Source organism: Antechinus flavipes, chromosome 2, assembly GCF_016432865.1.
Source record: "Antechinus flavipes isolate AdamAnt ecotype Samford, QLD, Australia chromosome 2, AdamAnt_v2, whole genome shotgun sequence".
Classification (NCBI taxonomy): Eukaryota; Metazoa; Chordata; class Mammalia; order Dasyuromorphia; family Dasyuridae; genus Antechinus; species Antechinus flavipes.
Genome location: NC_067399.1, coordinates 148,449,433 through 148,469,304, shown reverse-complemented (window position 1 = coordinate 148,469,304; position 19,872 = coordinate 148,449,433). Strand labels below are relative to the sequence as shown.

General features: G+C 38.2%; 2 protein-coding genes across 3 annotated transcripts in view; both read left to right on the top strand.

Moving 5' to 3' along the window:
* The window catches only part of NPHP1 (nephrocystin 1), a 45,392-nt gene extending 41,173 nt beyond the window's left edge, over positions 1-4,219 (top strand). For both annotated transcript variants that reach the window (XM_051975794.1, XM_051975793.1), the window contains exons 20-21: positions 1,066-1,110; positions 2,880-4,219. In XM_051975794.1, coding sequence (XP_051831754.1) covers positions 1,066-1,110; positions 2,880-3,152 — 318 coding nt within the window. In that variant the 3' untranslated portion in view covers positions 3,153-4,219. The remainder of the gene's footprint in view (positions 1-1,065; positions 1,111-2,879) is intronic.
* Positions 4,220-18,546: 14,327 nt separating this feature from the next.
* MALL (mal, T cell differentiation protein like) overlaps positions 18,547-19,872 on the top strand; it is a 44,887-nt gene continuing 43,561 nt past the window's right edge. The window contains exon 1 of the mRNA XM_051975792.1: positions 18,547-18,727. Within this exon, the coding sequence (XP_051831752.1) occupies positions 18,620-18,727 (108 nt within the window). The 5' untranslated portion in view covers positions 18,547-18,619. The remainder of the gene's footprint in view (positions 18,728-19,872) is intronic.

Here is a 19,872-nt window from a genome sequence, read left to right as displayed (position 1 = left end):
AATATAAAGGACTCTTATTTGACTTTTAAAGCTCTTCATAGCTTGGCCCCTCCCTCACTTCTCAGTATTCTTAAGCTCTCTATAGTGGTTCTCAAAGTATGGTCTAGAGAATCCTGGGGATCTCTGAAACCCTTTTAGAGAGTCCCTTCAAAAATAGTTTTTATTTCCAATATGGTAAATGTCTATAAATATAATCCAGATAAACAAAAACTCTTTGGAGAGATCCTCAATAATTTTAGTAGGATAAAGATACTGAAAACAAAAGTTTGAGAACCGCTGTGACACTCTCTGCTATCTAATAAACCCTCTTGCTATTCCTCTTCAACAATTCTCCATCTCTCTTTGCCTTGGCCCTGATTCCCTCTGCCTGAAATATTTTCCTCACCTGTCTCAGCTCAAACTCCACCTTCTGCAGTCACAATGGTTCCACCTTCCTCCACATTACTAAGGCTTTCTCATCAACATTAGTCCAGCTAGTCTCTCTATATCTTGTGTGCACAGATATTTACCATGTTATCCATTAAATTGTGAACTTCTTGCTCTCTTTGTAACCCCAAGCTTTAGCATCGTGCCTAACACATAGTAAACTCTTAATAAATGCTTGTTGACTGACTGACTAGCTGATTGACTGGTTTAGGGAGCTACCCTTGTCTCAGTGAAATTTGGGATGTTTTCATCAGCAGTTTATTAGTTCTCTCTCTTTTTTCCCCCCTGAGGCAATTGGGCTTAAATGACTTGCCCAGGGTCACACAGCCAGGAAGTGTTAAGTGTCTGAGACCAGATTTGAACTCAGGTCTTCCTGACTTCAGGGCTGGGGCTCTATCCACTATACCAACTAGCTGCCCCTTTATTAGCTATCTCTTAAGGGGGACTTAATTACTCTAGTTGATTTAACTCATCGATTTTATTTTCATTCTTCATAGCTAGAGTTTCAAAGGGGGGCATTTTCTGACATCCTCCCCAGACTGTTACATTAATCCTGAACGTGGACACTCCTATTCACAGACTATACTTGCATGTGTCTAAATACTCATACTAATATAAACTTTTATATTTAATTTTTAGATTGCGTGGACTGAAAAAGAAAGTACTTTTAAAAGATCTGAAAAGGTAATTTTCCTCCCCACTTCCCAATAAAATTTAGCTATTTTTGCATTGTTAGGCTAAAGTAGATATGGGCCTAGGATGATGTCCTAACAAAATAAAACTGTATTTTATATGACTAAAAATCATACAAATAAGCATCTTAGAAGGTAGGTGGACTTGCAGTTCCTAATGTAGGAATTTCTTTTTTTCCCAATGAAACATTTAATAAAAATGTTCATTTTAAATCTGCTTTATTATCTCTAGAGGAAATTTCCAATCTAGACCCTCTGATTGGCTGCCAGATTCAGTCTTATCTTTAAAAACCTTCCAAGTGTGGGTACAAAAACAGTAGGGAAGGGAAAAGAAAGAACAGAAACTCGGCTTAACTGAACTTATTGAAAAGTGCTTGGCTCAAAGTGATGAAGGCATTGCCATGTTGAAAAAAAAGCAGTATTAGTTAACGACTAATGGCTTGTCCACCCCACCCCACACTAGAAGGCTGAACAACAGAAAATTTAGGGAATAAGAAGCCACAGTTGTTTTTTTAATTTAAAAATACAAATATTGTGTTTATGTCAGATTGTCTTTAGTAATTATGCATACCCTATACATGTGTTATGCTGGAATAGGCAGATAAACACTTGTGATTTTATTGTGTGGGAATTGCCAGGGTCATTATATCTTAATAATTAGTCTTCATGAGTTTTAGCGATCCTTAACATTTCACCATCATTCTGGTGATGAGCCTTGTCAAATGTGACTGGACTCATCCTTGAATGATAGATGTCTGTTCTGACCCTGGGCTCAGGTGTAAAGACTTTCAAATTTATTAAGACTTGCCATAGCTTGTGTTCTCCCTATGTAAGTCTCCAATACTTAAGGGTCATATCTCTACCATATATGGCATTGAATTTGGGTATCAGTAGAAGAAGAGATTGAATGTTCCTGTTAAAGGATTAGTTTATTTACAATCTGGGAGGGGTAATACATTAAACTGTTCTTAGCTATTAGCATAATTTAAAATTAATTTGTTTAATTTGTACCATCAAGTAGGGAATAAAAGCAGGGAGCTCATCTTTGCCTAGAGGTTCAGTTTACAGTCTTCTGTAATATAGTATTCAATCCTTTGGACTTTTGTTAATCATATTAATAAGTCATCTTGAAAAGAAACTTAGACCAAAAGTTAATTTTTAGTTTGTGTATCATGGACTTCTTTAGTAGTCTGGTGAAATTTGTGACCTCTTCTTACAATAATGTTTTTAAAATCACAACATAAAATATATAGAATTGCAAAAGAAACTAAATTGAAATTTATCAAAATGTTTTTTAAAAATCAAGTTCACAGTCCCATGTTAATACTTTCTATCTTAGTAGTTATACAAATATATGACTTCTTTAAGCTTGAAATATAAAATTTAAATTTCAAAACCATAGTCCAAAGCAGTCAAATTCAAGTAGAGTTGGGAGTCACTAAACTATACATAAAAAACCCCATGGGCCTCCTATTAACTTAGTTTTAAAATGGGATCATGTCCATTTCATTACATTTTAATTTATTTTGTAAAATATTTCTCAATTACATTTTAATCTGATTTGAGCCATTCTTGGGGGAATTGGTAGTCAGACACTCATGGGCCACATCTTTGACACATCTGGTCTAAAGCATGTAAGCCGGGAAGGACAGGACAGACACAGTGGAATTTTCCCTTGGCAACCAAGGAACAGTATGGTATCTAACAAATGTTTTATAGCTTTTTAAATAATTATTTGTATTTGTGTGTGTGTTTCCCCAGAGAGACAGAGAGTTTCTGAAGTCCATGTTCATCCTCGTGTACCATGATTGTATATACCCTCTCTTACATTCCACCCTCCTCCCACCATTCAGATGGGCAGATGAAGAAACCGAAGCTACTCGATGGAAAGTCAGTTATGACTTCCTTAAACAAAACCAAGAAAACTCTAATGCTCTCCATGCTTTACTGTCACCAGAAGGTATTCATGAACCTTTTGACATTTCAGAGCAAGCCTATGACTTCTTAGGAGAAGCCAGGAAGAATGTGGATTAATTGTGATTGGTCATTGAGATTCCAGTCCATTTGGTGCTATATGTAGGAATAAATGTAAACTCTTAGTGGTCCTTTGAGCAGAATGTCAGGAACCAAGTAAGTTGGTGTCTATTGTGGACTGTTTTTTAAACTTTACTAATTTACTGTATTTGCTTTACTAACTTACTGTATTTTTACTTTACAAGAGTATATTTTATAAGAAATTTATAAGAGAGAATTGTTCAAGTGTGTTTTAAAATGACTATTTTTAAAATAGGAAATAATATGATTTTTCAAAGTAAATCGAAAGCTATTTCTACCTTTTAGTAGAAATTACTAGGTCTATACCTCAAAGAAATCAAAGGAAGAAGAAAAAAGGACCCATGAAAATATGTATATAAGTGCAGCCTGAGGGAGTGTCCATCACTTGAAGAATGGCTGAGCTAATTATGGTATGTGAATAAAATAGAATATTTTTCTGTGTAAGAAATAACCTAAGAGTAGTTTCAGAGAAGCCTGGAAACTGATATAAAGGTAGGATAACCAAAAGGACCATTTATAAGATGACAACCATGCTGTAAAGACAGACAACTTTGAAAGACTTAGGCAGTTTGATTAGTGCAATAACCAACCATGATTCCAGAGGATCCATGATGGAACATGCTAAACTTCTTCTCACAGAGAAGCAACAGGCCCAAGATGCAGAATGGGACGTACAGTTTTGGACATGGAAAATATAATAATCTGTTTGATTATGCATTTGTGTACCAAGGATTTTGTTTTTATTTATTTATTTTTCAAGGACTAGTAGGAAATTAGTAAAAAGATTCAAAGAGAGAAGAGCGTTAGCTACAGTGTGAATTTTTTTAAAAAGTCATTGAAGTATTTTTTTAATACTTAAAGAGAACAGATAGAAAGCCAGAAGGCAGCACAGACAAGCAAGGCAGCTTTGAAAGCTACATGATGAATTTGTTATGTACTTAAAAAGTTAAGCAAATTGTACATGACAGAGGTTTATGGTACAATTCTACTATGTGTATGGAAGTGTTTATTTTATTTGAAATAAAAATATAAAGTAATTTGAAGGATATGTTCATAAAACTTATTTCTTTAAAAGCTATTAAGGGACAGGTCAATTCTCCTAGAGTCTCTACAGCTGTGGATCATAACATCTGAAGGAGTTGTAGGGCAGCCTTTGCTGACGCAGGAGTTTCGAACTGGGAATGAGATAAATTGGAGGCAGAGGGAAGAGGAGAGACAATGGCCTTTCAGTCAGAGAGGTAGTGGACAGCAACTGCCTCTCAGTCTCCTTGTATCATCCTCTCACAAGTGGAGATCCATTCTGGGTTGGATCTCCAGCAGCCACTGTCAGGTGGCTCCCGTGTATTCCAATAGCTCTCCCATGAATTCCAACAAAAAGCAAAATCATTGGGGAAAAATTATGTGAGGCATCAACCAAGTGGTTGTCAAATACTCAAATCTTTGAGTATAACTTTTCCAAGTTAGCTTTGAAGGTAAATCAATGATTTCCTTTTACTTCCCTCCTCTTTCCACCTCCACAAAAGTGTTATATAGCAAGCAGATACATACATACACCTACACTTGCATATTTAAGCTTAAATAAAACTAATTTTTTGTAGATTTTTTGAGAATTTCTCAGAAATACTTGGCAGTCTGCAAATTCCTAATAGTTTGATCACAAGATTCTGATTGGTTATGAAACTGAATTCAAGTGGGAACAGATAATTCTCCATTCTCTTTGCCTGGTCCTGTGATACCATCCGCCTTATCAGGGTGAGGGAAGCTGAAGGAAGGAAAAGACTAAGTGAATTTAAAGGGGGAGGGGCAGAAGAAAATGGAACCTTAAAAGTACTTTAATTGATTGTTTATAAAATTGATAAAGTAGGATAATAGTTCATTCTTTAGAATTACAAAAAGAGTTTCCTGCCTGGGCTGTCTGGTTTCATTCATTAAGCTTATGATTTCTTAAAAGGACAACACAGAAACATGAATGAAAGCACTTTTACTTAAACTTAAACTAAAAAGTGGTTAAACAAAAGAAATTAATCTAAATAGATTAGACAAGTCATTTCAGGTGTCGTGCCATTGTGAAACCATAAATACATAATATCCAGCCATACACAAAAATATCGCACACACACACAGACGCACACACATTTTATTGACTTAAAAAACTAATTTCTAGCTGTCAAAACAGGAAAGGGTTGTCAGGGAGCCTGAAATATCCTGGAAAATTATTTTTCAGTAATAAGTCTCTAGGGATATTTACCAAAGTCCTCTACAATCATAATCTCTCCAATCTTTCCAGACTAATTTCCCATTATTCTCCTTCACAAATTCTCCCATGTTTCAGTCAAACTGGCCTACTTCCTGATGCCCAAATTTAGTATTCCATTTTCTATTCTATGGCTTCACTTAGGCCTGGAATGGACTTCCATCTTATTTCCACCTTCTAGAATCCTTAGCTTCCTACAAAGCTTTTTCCTATTTCCTAATTTACCTAATATCCTCATTTATTAATGTTTTCCCCCTCCTCTGATTGCTGTTCTGTGGACCAGAAAAGAGTTCTTGCCACCAAAAAATCCTTGGCACTCTCAAATGGTTCAGTCAGAAGTGGTTATGAAACGGAAATGACAGTAAGGAAAATGCATTATCATCAGCCTTATCACTACACTCTAAGGACCACTGGGCCTTTCTATCACACCGGCAGCTGAAATATCTGATACATATTGTGTCTCACTATTTCAACCCTTGATGACAAATGTCATGCTTTTTTATCTGAATCTCCAACAATTAGCATACTGCTTGTAGCAAGACTTAATAAATGCATTTTTCATCTGTGCCATTTTTTTTCTCCCATATAAGCTCTTTGAGGACAAGGGATTGTTCGATTTTTTTTAATCCTCTATACCTAGCACATTGAATATAGTAGGGATTTAATAAATGTTTGTGGAAAGAATTAAATGAATGACACTGCCACCCCTTGATTATTGCAATAGCATACTGCTGGGTCTACCTACCTCAAGTATCTTCCTACCTCAGTCCATCCTCCAGTGACTGACATGCTTTTCCTAAAATGTAGGTTCAATCATCTCACCTATTCTAACTCAATAAACCTCAGTGAATCCCTATTGCCTTCAAGAACAAATACAAAATGCTTTGTTTGGTATTCAAAGCCCTACATAACCCAGTCCCTCCTACTTTCCAGTCCTCCTACATATTACTCCTTTACATGTATGCTTCAATGGAATGGCACGACTTGCTGACTATTATATAAACATGACACTCCCATCTCTCGGCTCCCCTCATTTTCTGTGGCTGTCCCCCATGCCTGAAACACTCTCCCTCCTCAACTCTGATGACCAACTTTTCTGGCTTTAAGTTCCAACTAAAATACCACCTCCTACAGGAAGTCTTCCCCAAACCCTCTTAATTCCAATGCCTTCCCTCCTCTCAATTATTTCTTAGTTATCTCGTATTAAGATAACACTCTCTCTCTCTCTCTCTCTCTCTCTCTCTCTCTCTCTCTCTCTCTCTCTCTCTCTCTCTCTCTCTCTCTCTCTCTCTCTTCTCTCTCTCTCTCTCTCTCTCTTTCTCTCTCTCTCTCTCTCTCTCTTTCTCTCTCTCTCTCTCTCTCTCTCTGTCTCTATCTTTCTCTCTTTCTCTGTCTCTCCCTGTCTGGCTCCCTGTCTCTATCTGTCTTTGTCTCTCTCTCAGTCTCTGTATCTGTCTTTGTCTCTCTCTCTGTCTGGCTCCCTGTCTCTTTGTCTCTCTCTGTGTCTCTGTCTCTCTCTGTCTCTGTGTGTGTGAGAGTAGTTTTTACCTCACTTTGTCTATTTTTGCTTGCATGTCGCCTCGCTTCTCCCTATCAGATTGTTAACTTCTTGAGGACAGTAGCTGCCTTTTGCCTTTGCTTTGTATCCCCAGAGTTCAGCGGGTAATCGGGATAGTGCATTTTGGTTGTTGGATGTGCAGATTGATTGAAAGAGCGGAGATGAGCTCCGAACGCCTGTTTTCCGGCTCCGAACCAGCTTCTTGCGAGCACACTCCGCAGGGCTTTACAGGTTACAAGGATTTCCTCTCGCCGCAGCTCTCTGAGATAAGGACAGCCTAGATCATCAGCCTTATTTAACAAGGAAACTGAGGCTCAGGGAAGTTGTGATTTACGCAAGGTCCCACAGTTGGAATAGCAGGGATGTAGACGAAGGTCTCTAGATTCCGCACGCAATCATCTTACCTCCCCACCTCACCGGTGCCTGTGATTTACTTGAGAAGTGATAGTTTGCTCTGAGGAGGCTTAGCGAGCTCTCCAAAATGAATGCCTACACCACCAGGCGGCGCCGTAGTGCACGGAGCCTCAACTCTGCCTTTGACACTTAAGGGCTGGGCGACTGGTCTCCTCGAGGGCAAATGGGGAATAGCGCCCGCTTCTTAGGGCTAGCACTTAGCACAGCTCCCGGCAGACAGCAGGCACTAAATAAAAGCTTGCACCCAAAGGAAGGGCGGAGGGCTGACTCCTCAGTGCCCCAGCAGCTCTCTAGGACGAGAATAAGGTCCCAACGAGTTGCTGATCTGCATCAGTGGAAAAGGTCCTCGTGGAATTGAAATGGAACTCCTGTAACCAGGACCGGTAAAGCAAAAATGTGCACTTATCAAGAGAGATTGTGGTCAAAGCAGAAAATAAAGCAATAATGTAGGGTTGCAGGATCATTTATGATGCACCCTGTGGATTCTGGTTTCCAATACTTTTTTTAGAAATGAGGCAAGAATAACACGTAACAAACAAAAATTGATTAATATATAAAAGTATATTTAAGAGGAAAGTAGTTGAGAAATTGGACGAGTAGATTTAAAAATAGAATTATTTTTTCCTTATCAAAAGTTTTTTTTTTAAACTGATACCCTTTGTTTTTATATAGTTTTCATTTCCAAACATATCCCTCCCATTCTTCTATCCCAAGAGCCATCCTTTGTAATAAAGAGAAAAAAACAGCAAAACTAATATGTTAACTGAATGACACTAGTATTTTGTAATGTTCCACACTTATAGTCCTTCAGCCCTTCAAAGAAAAGAGAAGAGTTGTGTTTTCTCATTTCTTTTCTGGGGTCAAATTTGATCATTATAATCATGTTCAATTTTGCTTTGTTGTTTATATTTACATAATTGAAGTTACTGTGTATTATTTTCCTCATTATTCCTCATTATTTTGCATCATTTCAAATAAAGCTTTCCCTAATTCTCTTAATTCTTCGTATCTGCTTTCTGTTCAGTAACGTTCCATTGTACCAAAATTTATTTAGCCATTCCCCTGATCAATGGACATCTACTTTGTTTCCAAATCTTTGCTACTGCAAAAAGCGCTTCTATGAATATTTTGTTGTATATGAAACCTCATCTCTTTGACATCCTTGGTATATTTAAAACCCTTTCTTAGCATAATTCCAAATCATGTTCCAGAATGAGTAGACCAATTCACAGCTGGGTAGAATTACTTAAGAAAACTTCTTGGAAGAAATAGGTTTTGAGGCTGTTTGTCTCTGTTCAACACTCACCTTCATGAAACCTTCCTGAAATATAATCCCTCGTGGGTCCACTCATTCACTGACTTCAATAATAGTTCCCATCAACTACCTTTCATTTCTTCTTCACCCAAGAATATTTCAACAAATTAAATTAAGCATTTTATTGGTTGCTATAAAGCTATAAGACTTATAGGCTATTATATATAGCCGTTTGCTATAAGGCACACTGCAGATCAATAGTCCCTGTACTCAAGAAATTTATATTCTTCTTGGGACATAGCAAACACACAAATATTAAAATTAGTGTCTAATGGCACTAGGAGAAGCCTTATATCAGTATTAGAGCTGTGTCTCGAGGGAAGCTAGGCATTCTAACATTCTAACATTCTAACTGCAGCGGATGGAGTGTCTGACCTGGAATCAGGAAAACCTGAATTCAAATCTGGCCTCAAACTCTAGCTATGTGACTCTGGCAGGGTTAAGTCACTCAGTTTACTCATCTGTCAAATAAACTGGAGAAGGAAATAGAAAACCACTGCAATAGCTTTGCCAAGAAAATCCCAAATGAGTTCACAGTTGAACATGATTGAAAAATGACTATCAGGCATCCTAATAATTCTTGTTTATTGCAATAACACTGCTGGATTCACCTAACTAAGGGAGAAGCTAGTAGACCAGAGGAGACTCTCTATGAATGGTCATTGTTGTTTGATGATAGTATTAGGACAGTTACTCTCATCCCATTAAGTTGTAAATTGCTTGAAACAGAGGGCCATTTCTAGTACGTGCTCTCCTCACCAAAGCTTTGCATAGTGGCAAACTATGAATACAGCCACTGAGGTTTTGAAAAGGGCATTATATCCTCTGCCAGACCATGTAGCCCAAATTTTATTTTGGAAAATATGATTACCATGCATATAAAGGACACTAGAGAATGTCTTTGACCAACTAAATTTCAAGTATGCATGAGGTAAAGGGTCATGCTAGTTTCCCTTCTTAGGACTTTTTTAAAAATGAAAGAATTTTATGTTTGGGTAGATATAAGTAGATTAAAGATGGAATTTATATTAGCAGTCTTCAGTTCCTCATCCTGATGTACACAGGTGATTCTTCAAGGGATTTTAGTTGCAATTTAAAGGAAGGCAGGAAAACCAATAGGCAGAGTTGGGGAGTGATAGTGTTTCAGGCATGAAGGGCAACGCACAGAAAATGCTAAGAAAAATGGACTGTCTTAATCATGGAACATCAAGGAGACCAATGTCCCAGGATTGTGGCAGGGAGTAATGGAAAAGTGGGAGGAGAATGAGTCATAAAGGATTTTGAATGCCAAATAGAGCATTTTGTTTGATCCTGGAGGTAACCCAACCACTAGAGTTTATTGCATGAGGGGTGACATGATAGGACCTGTGCTTTAGAGAAATCACTTCAGTGGCTGAATGGAAGATGGAGTAACCCCCTCAGCAGTCTATTGCAATAATCCAAATATGGCCTTATGAGGAGGCTCACCAAAGTAGAGACAATATCAGAGAGAAGGAGAGAGATTTCTAAAAGTGAAACTAATAGACCTTGGCAATAGATTGGATAAAGGGTGAGAGATAGCAAGTTGTTTCCTCCTAGGCTCCTAGGTTTCAAGCCCGAGGGACTGGGGGGATGATGGTGTTCTCTTTGAAAAATAGGAAAAATAGGAGGGGGGAGGGCTAGAGGAAATGATGATTTCCACTTTGGACATACTTAGTTTCAAATTATTCATTGAATAATCAATTTGAGATGTCTGAAAGACAAGATGAATGTATAAAGGCAACACAGAAGTCGGGGCAAAATAGGTAGATTTGACAATAGTATAGCTATAGTGATTAAATCCATGGAACTTAATGAGATCATCAAATGAAGTAGTATGCAAGGAAAAAAGAGGAGGATCTAGGACTGAACCCTGAGAGATACTTTTGGTTAGAGGGTATGATCTGGATGGGATCTAGCAAAGGAAACTGAAAAGGAGAGGCCAGATAAGAGGAGAACTGAGAAAATGATGTCCCAAAGACTGACAGAAGAAAGACGGGAGGGGGGGGAGAATGATCAAAGTCCAAGAGCTGCAGAGGTGAAGGAGAAAAGACCATTAGATTGGATAAGAGATCACTGATAATTTTGGAGAGAATAGTTTTGATGGAATGATAAGAATTTGTAAGAAGAGAAAGAAGAGAGAGGAGAGAGAAGGAAGGCATCTATTAACAATATGGTTTTTTTGGAGGAAGAGCTACAAAGGGCAGGAAAGATATAGTTACATGATAGTGGGGAGGGAAGGATCAACTAAATATTTTTCAGGATAGTAGAGATGCTCATATGTAGAGACAAAAGGGGATGAATCAGTTGACAGGGAGAGATTGAACATAAGTGAGATAGTGAGAAAAGAAATGATAACAAAATTCACCTAGAAGAACAAAAGGTCAAGACTATCGAGGAAAATAATGAAAAAAATTGGAAAAGAAGAAATATAAATCATGAATAACCATCTGAAAAAACTCCCTAAATTACTATCAGTAAGGAAAATACAAATTAAAAAACAATTCTGAAATTCCACTTCACATCCAACAAATTGTCAAAAAATGACAAAAGAGAAAAATGACAATTATTGAAAGTATTATGGAGAAAAGGTCCATTAATACATTAGTGATATCACCGTGGAATGGTTGAATCATTTTGGAAAGCAATTTGGAATGTCCTGACAGTCACCAAACTGTACACACCCCAAAGAGACCAAAGAAAGAGAGAAAAGACAATTTGAATCAAGCTAATGGTAGCAAAAGATTTTGTTGTTGTCTAGTTCTTTGGACTAGAATCAAAGGAATTTTTCATCAGTTGAGGAACAAATTGGGGTCCATGGATGTAATAAAATATTATTGTACTATAGGAAACAATGATTGGGATAGATTCAGAGAAACCTGAGAAGTCTTGTGTGAACTGATGCATAATGAAATAAACAGAGCCAGGAAAATAATGTATACAATGAGTATAATAATGGAAATGGAAATTACAGCAATCCTCATACCTCTCAAGCTTGACCCCAAAAGCAGATATGAGAAAATGTCCTTCTCCCCTTCTTTGTTGAGGTAGGAACTATGGGTTTGGGATAATGCACATTCTGAAAGATTCAGATGCTATGTTGGTTAGTCTTACTATTTTTTATTCTCCTTTTTAAAAAAAATCCTTATTAAAGAGATTGTCTCTGGTTAGGGATATGTGTATATATTTTGTGTGTGTGTATGTATATATGTATATATATATGTATATTTTAATGAAGGTGATATAAAAATTATTTTAAATTTTTATAAAAAGAAATGGTGATCAAAACTACACATGAATAACCTATATGAAATTTCTTGTCTTCTTGATGAGTAAAGAAGGAACAGAAGGGAAAGAACTGAGAACTCAATTTTTTTAATATGAATGTTTTAAATTGTTTTATATGTAATTAAAAGCATTAAAATGATCTGATTGTTGAACAACAACAACTAAAAAGAAATGGAGCTCAAAAAAAATTATTTATGAGCCAAATCATGGCAGCATACAAAAGCAATCTCAGCAGCAATGGGTCATGATGACTTGTGATAATAATCACTTCTTTAAAATTCCAGCCCCTTTCAAACATACTGAAGTTTGAAGCCAGTGAATCATGAGCTCCTGTAGGGAATGTGATGCTCATTTGTGAGGATTTAATTGAGGTGGGAAATTTCAGACCAGCTTCTGACCTGGCTGGGTTGGTATTTTGCAACAAGAGGGAAATGGGTCAATGTAAGGTCATTTTACTGCCTTCTTCTCTTGCTCCCCTTATGCTTCCTTGCTCAGATCTGCATCCACAACAGAGTAGAACTTATAGACTTGATTTTTGAAAATGACACCTCTGTCCTCTCCACACTCCACAGGTTTCATTGTACAAATCTTTGTATCAGAGCCAGGCTCCCCTTCCCAACAGATTTGTCCTAAAAAGCTGGATTTAGCGTGGCAGAACTACTGCCCTTCATGTTTTGTGTAGGTAGGGATTAGTTCCCTCTAATTATAATTGTTCTGAGTAATGAAGGCATTAACACCCTGGACTTTCTGGACCTTTCATCTGCAGATGTCAAATCCCTTTACAAGCGTTAATTAGTTCTCACAACACCTATTAGATTCCCATAATACTTTATAGAGGAGTAAATAGGTATCTTGGTTTTTCTCTCTGTGAAACAGTGAAGGAACTGACCAAGAAAACCTCTATTTGGCTCTTCATTTTCTAAATCCATAATCTAACAAGTTAGAAAATACAACTCTGATAACACATTCTTCTATCTGTGGATCTAGCCATGTGCAAGAAGCTCATCACCATCAGGTTGACCTAAGGTGATGAATTATCTGACCATAGTGACCCACAAAATTAAGAAAAAAGCAAAATGGACCAACGTGACTCCAACAGTAGAGAAAAGGCCAGAGGGTGCTAAAAATGGCACCATTTTTATAGCCTCTGTAAACAATATTGTTCCTCTAAATGTGAGAGATCTGCTGTATGTGTTTGTTGTTATTCTTGTTGTTCAGTTGTGTCCAACTCTTTGTGATTCCATTTGGGGTTTTCTTAGCAAAGATACTAGAATGGTTTGCCATTTGACAGATGAGGAAACTGAATCAAACAGAATTAAGTGCCTTGTCCAGGGTCTCAGAGCTAGTATCAGTGGCAAAACTTGAACCCTGTTCTTCTGACTTTGTCTAGGAGTGTTTTTACTACTGTTTCTACCCACAATGGGAAACAGTACAGTATTATGGCAAGGGCACAGCTCTGGAGTTGAAGGATCAGGCTGCACATCATGCTTCTAATACTTACCTAAACTTCCCTGGACCTCAGTTTCCTTATCTGCAAATTGAGGAGTTTGGGATAGATTGTCTCTGAGGCGCTCTCCAGCTCTAGCTCTCCGTTCCTGTGCCAGGTATCATGCTGGGTAGATAATGGGCATCTTTCTTACCTTGTGTGAATGGTACTGCTTTTTGCAGTTTGACGGATGAACAAGCAGAGTTTAGAACCTAGCCAGTGGCTGGGAGCCAGGAGAGAATTGCTCATAGTTCAGTTCTACCTATCTCTGGAAAGCTGTTTCCCACAGCAGACTCTGGAGTGTTGGGGATGTATTCATGAGATTTGGCCAGGTCCGAAAAAGGGAAAAGGAAGGAGGAGGAGTGTTACTGAGGATGCATACTCAGGAGAAGGACCAGAGTGGGAGGATTTCCTTGCAAGAGGAGATGAAGCAAGGGAAGCACAGAAGGCTTAAAAGTCGTTCTTCCCCAGGAAGGATGCACACACCAATCTGAATCCAAGGACGCCAGGAACACGTACTCTAGACTACTCTCCATTCTGGAATGAAGCTGTTTATCAGCCCTTTATGTTGCCTACCTACTTGCCTCATAGAGTTTTAAGGAAGCATCTTTGCTAATTTTATTGGGGGCAAGAAAAAGGGGACTTAATATCTTTTTTATTCTGAATTTAACAAACTCCAATGAAAATTAGTATTTCTGTGAATATAGTAGAACAGAAATAGAGAATTAAACACAGAACTATGAATTTCCTTTATTACCTACAACTTTTTCCTTTAAGTGTAGGGAAGACTGTCCCCCAGAAGTAGCATAGGGCATATTGTTGGATGGCTTAAAGGGATATGCAATAATCATCTCTAGGTTTTTCTCCCTGCACTCTTCTCCTAGGAAGGATTTATTTCTTGCCAGGAGAGAAAGCCGGAGGTTAGATCTAAAAACTTGGCCCTTTTAGAGAGTGGGGTGTGAGGAAGGGGCATAGTACCCAATTAGAATTATTTCTCAAGGGCATCTAGGCGGTGAAGTGAACAGAATGCCAGGCCTGGAGTCAGGAAGGTCTTCTTGACTTCAAGCCTGGCCTCAGACACTTACCAGTTATGTGACCCTGCAAGTCTCTTTACTCTCTGTGCCTCAGTTTCCTCATCTGTAAAATGAGTTGGAGAAGGAAATGGCAAGTTACTCCAATATCTTTGCCAAGAAAACTTCAAATGGGGTCCCAAAGTATCAGACATGATTGAACTGATGAAACAACAAAAAGAAATATATCTCATAATAAAATATTAATTTAGGGAATGTAGTTTTCATGTTCAAGCTAAATTTCTGATTGTTGTTTATTATGGGGGAAGCCAGACCCAAAACTTTATAACAATCCAGAGAGCAATTAACAAAGAAACTCATTTATCTAAGCTGATAACAAAATGGAACTCCAAGAAAATATTCAAAGGAGAATATACACCAGACAATAGAGTAAAACTTTCTTACTGGAATGAGATCACTCAGCTGAACCAGGAGAGAGAGTCCCAGACCTCACCTAAGGAGAAATTTCCTAAAGTCACTAGTGTAGCAAGTTGGGCTAGGGATCTGATGGAAGCTGACAGTCCCTCTCATGTTGGCTTTTTCCCAGAGTGAGTCTTTTTTTCCTTCAACAACCTGAAGTGCAGTTGGTATCTTCCATTTTCCCTTTCAAAACTGGATGCCAGAAGCACCTGAAGCAATTTGAATTGATTAAATAGATTCAGGAAATGCCCAGAAAATCCTGAAGAGCTCTCCTCCTCCCCCACTGTCCAACTCCACTTTACTCCTCATGCAGGTATACAGCAGTGAACTTTATAATATTCTTTGTCAAGATCATGAATCCATTTTGACCTTATCTTAATATACAGTGTTAAGTGTAGGTCAATGCCTACTTTCTGCCATACTAGTTTCCAGTTTTCCCAGCAGCTTTTGTCAAATCATGAATTCAGTAGTAAACTTTATCAGGAGAGAGTCCCATACAAATGGACTTTGGGACTCAGGTTCCATAAGTATATAATAAATTCAAGTATCTTTCAAAGTTTATACTGCTGCCTATATTTTTATCATGTTTAACATATATTGGATTACTTGCCATCGAGGAGAAGAGGTTGGGGGAAAGAGGGAAAATTAGAACACAAGATTTTGCAAGGGTCAATGGTGAAAAATTATCCTTGCATGTATTGAAAATAAAAAGCTTCAATAAAAATTTATATATACAAAAAAAAGTTTATACTTCTTGTTTGTGTTTTCTTTTATGCATTTTTTCTTTTTTTCTCTCTTTGTGGGTTTTTTCCTTCTGTGCATTTTTAAGAAATACTTTAGTGTCTCTCATTTCTTCCTTTTTCTTTTTTTACAATCTCATCCAAACCCTTCTTTCCTTCTCAAATCCCCCTGCTTTCACCATAAAAAAAGAGAAAGACAAAACTGATGTAATAAATATGCATAGTCAAGCAAAAAAAAAAAAACCCTACCTTGTTCATGTCCAAAAATATGTTTTTTTGTACTTTGGTTCCATCACCTCTCTGTCAGAAGGTGGTAGTACACTTGCTCAGCACTTTGGAATCATGGTTGGTCATATTTTGTAAACTTTAAAACATTATATAAATGCAAATTATTGGTGTCAGTGTCATAGAATAACAACAAAAACTGATATTTGTGAAATATTTCAATATTTATGTAACTTTTAGGAGCTTTGGAGATCCTTATGTCAACTTTTACACTCACTGATAAGTCCTCAAAGGACAGCTAGCTACACATTCTCCTTCAGGTTTCTAAAGGTACCTCTGTAGAGTTGGAGTATATTTCTAATGATATCAGCTCAACCCCTTACCAGTATGTTGTCCCCAATATCAATCACTTGTTACAGTATTTCCCCTCTATCCTTGCACTGACTCAATGATTAGCATACCTATTATTATTTTAACCAGTTAATTTCTCCTAAATATTTCATATTAACATCAGCTTACTAAAAAGATATAGCAAGAACAGAAGTAAAAAAAATCCCCCTGAACCAGAAGCACATTTTTCTCCAGGTCCCTTAATCCCCAGGGAAAGTAGACTCAAACTTAGAGCAGTTGTTACAAAGTATTCACCCAACCTAGTTTATTTTTGAATTTCACAGGATGAGCCCATCCTTTGCAGGACATAGTGTCTCAGTTACCAGCTTCATCTTCCAAGCAGGTCTCACTCAGGTGCTAAAAATAGGCTCAACTTTGGGGTAAATCCCATCATTGGCACTTCGCTCCTTTGGTCTTTCATGGTACCTGTTCCAAGGAAAAGAAGAAACAAAAGATGACCTCATTCCAGAAATAGACTTATCTAAGAGGCCAGGAGCTCCCCCCCAGACAGAAATGAAAGTCTGGAAGAAGGTGGAAAAGTCACCCATTCTACTGGTCCCCTGGGGTTCACACAGCCATTCTTGACATTTCTGAACAGCAAGGAAAAAAGTGAATTTCTCTATTGGGGTCTTTTATCTCATGCACTTTCAATTCTGGTTCCAGCCAAAAAGCCCTTCCTTCACCAGGCAACACATGGACAGGAAACAGTCACATAATATTTATACATGCTCCTATTTAGAGCCAAATCCCTCCATTGTACATCATCATATGTCCCCAGAAAGAGGTTCCACAAGGGCAGAACCCTCTCTGTGCATGCTCCCAAGATTGGAATTTCATTGGCCAATTCTCTTCTTACATCTGCAAAACTTTTTCCATACAATTTTCTCGAGTAGCTGGCTGTCCAATTCATCCCTCTACGGAGAGCAGATGTTGATAAAGGCAGAGAGGGAGAGGTACAGGGAGCATGCCTTTGAGTGTCTATGCATTGATCAATGAGTCGATAAACATTAATCAACTACTATGAGCCAGACACTGGGCTAAACTGGAGATATGAAGAAGGGTAAATGAGGAAAACAACTCTAATTCCTCTAATAAGGAATATAACAAATATGTAAAAATTTTAAAAGCTATGTTCAGAATAAAATGAAAATAATAGAGAAAAGACTCTGGAATTAAGGGGGATTTGGGGGAAAGTTTCCTGCAGAAAATAGAATTTTAGCTGGAACTTGAAGGATGCCAGGGAAGCCAGGAAGGCAAAGATGAGGGCAGTATTTCAGAAAAAAAATGTCCCAAGCCAAGAGATGAAATGTCTTGCTCCAGTACCAGCAAAAAGGACAGTATCACTGGATTACAGAGTAGCAAAGTGCATTGGAGGGAGTTTGGGAGAAGTTGTAAAAAGACTGGAAAGGGGAATGGGAGAGAGGCAGGTAATCAAAACAGATGTTTCTCCTTCTCCTTCCCAAAATGAAAGAAAAGGACCAGGTTCACCCGCCTTTGCACCCCTTGGAGACGGTTGTCCTGATTTCCTCTTACCACATCCACCAAGTAAAAATAACAAATTTATCCATTGTTCTACCACTAAAAGACTGTGTGAAATTGGAAAAGACAGTCGGACCTCTCTCTGTTTTTTCATATGTGAGATTTTTAGGGCTAGAAAGGGTATTTTCAGGCATTTAGAAAACTTGGCAGCTGAAAGCTTTTCTATATATCATCTTATTAGAATGTAAATCTCCAGAGAGCTCTGCAAAGACACGTTTGCTTTTCTGTACTTACTTTGCCAGTTCTTTGCTCGAAGTAAGTGCTTAATAAATGCTTCTCCCCACCCCATTCATTTATGTAGTCCGACCCTCATTCATTGCTTAGGAAACTCAAGGCCAGGAAAGGGTTAGCCAGAAAGCAAATGATTTGTCCACGTTCAAACAGCTAGTAAATGGCAGAGCTGGATTAGCCTGACTGTGGAGCCAGGTTCCTTCCTCTCCACTACACTCCTGTCTTAAGATTTTACATGGCTGGGCCTGAGCCTAGAAGAGAGCCCGTCTAATTTTAAGTCGCATTTCAATGCCCTACAGTTTCATTGATGATTCTTTTGGCTGAAGGGAGTGGAAGGACCTGCTGGGCTGGAAATCCCTTTTTTTTTTTTCAGTTTACGTCTCAGTCAATGGGTGTGTCAGGGTATAATATTGGAAGTACTGAGTGCCAGGCAGAATTGCTGCACAGAGAATCAGGTCTAGGTGAGCTTCAACAGAGGCCCCTGAACACAGAAAGGGGATGGCATCTAAAGACTTCCCTCCACCCACCACCTATGCAGGACCCGAAGTGCCCACGGGATTAGCCTTCTTTCTAACAATCCCATATGCTTTCTTCATTCCAGAACTGGTAAGTCTTTAAAAAAAAAATTTTTTTCCTGCACTGCCCAGTGAAAACAAGGAAAAGGGGGGGTGGGGAGTTCAGTGAGAAGGGTTCCAGGGGCTAAAGGGAAAGACTCAATCCATGAAACTATGGGATTTTGAGCAATGTCTGAGTGAAGAAAATATTGCAATACTCAGGGAAATCCTTTAAGTTTCTCCAATTTCTCTTTTATCTCTTAATCAAGAAGCTAGTCTCTTCTTTAGTTTAACTCTGTCCAGGATTCAGATACCTAGATGTCTCGTTAGAATCAGCTTCAAGCTAAAATAAAGATGTCAAAAGATAGATTTCTTTATGAAGCCCCAATTCCAGCAGTGCTGGGGATTTGGACTTTTAAAGGCTAAACTGGTAGGTGATGAATGCTAAGCACTGTGTTACTCAACAGACTGGATTTTTACAACTCATTACCGGTCAGGATTCTGGTTAAGGCGTTTGATCCAGGGCTTGATATTTACGCTATTTCTTTCCCCTTTCTGAGAGCTCTTTATGGAATCATAGACTTAGAATTGGGAAAGGCAGGTGCAATCTCCTCATTTATAAAATGAGGACACTGAGGCTCACAGAGGTTAAATCACTTGTCTAAGATCATATAGATAGTATGTAGAATTTGGATTTGGATTTCTGATGCTTTTTTCATATCTTTCCACCAGTGGATTCTATCATTTTGGATCACTATTACACTCTTTTCCTGGGAGGAGGGCAGGAAGGAAGGCATGGGAGGGGGAACGGAATGGAGAGTGGGGAGGGAAGTGAGAAAACGGCTGGCTGTGGAATCAGAGGATCTGACTGAATCTGTTTCTATTGTCTGTGTACCACTGAGGCAAGACACTGGCCCTAAGTTTCTCATCTGTAAATGAACTAGCTGACCACTAAGGTCTCCTCAACTTTTGGTGGCTCAAGTGCACAAAGAGAGTAAGGAAAATCCTTTCTTCCAATGTTGAAAACATGCTTTTTCTTTATTACTGACTATTCACTATCTCTCTCTGTTATTGTTATCTGACTTTGAACTTTGGTTTATGTATCTTTCATGCCACAGAGTAAACTGACAACAATAATATTTAAAAACAACAATAGCAAAAAGACATCCTATGTGAGCCCAATGCTATTTGAGAATC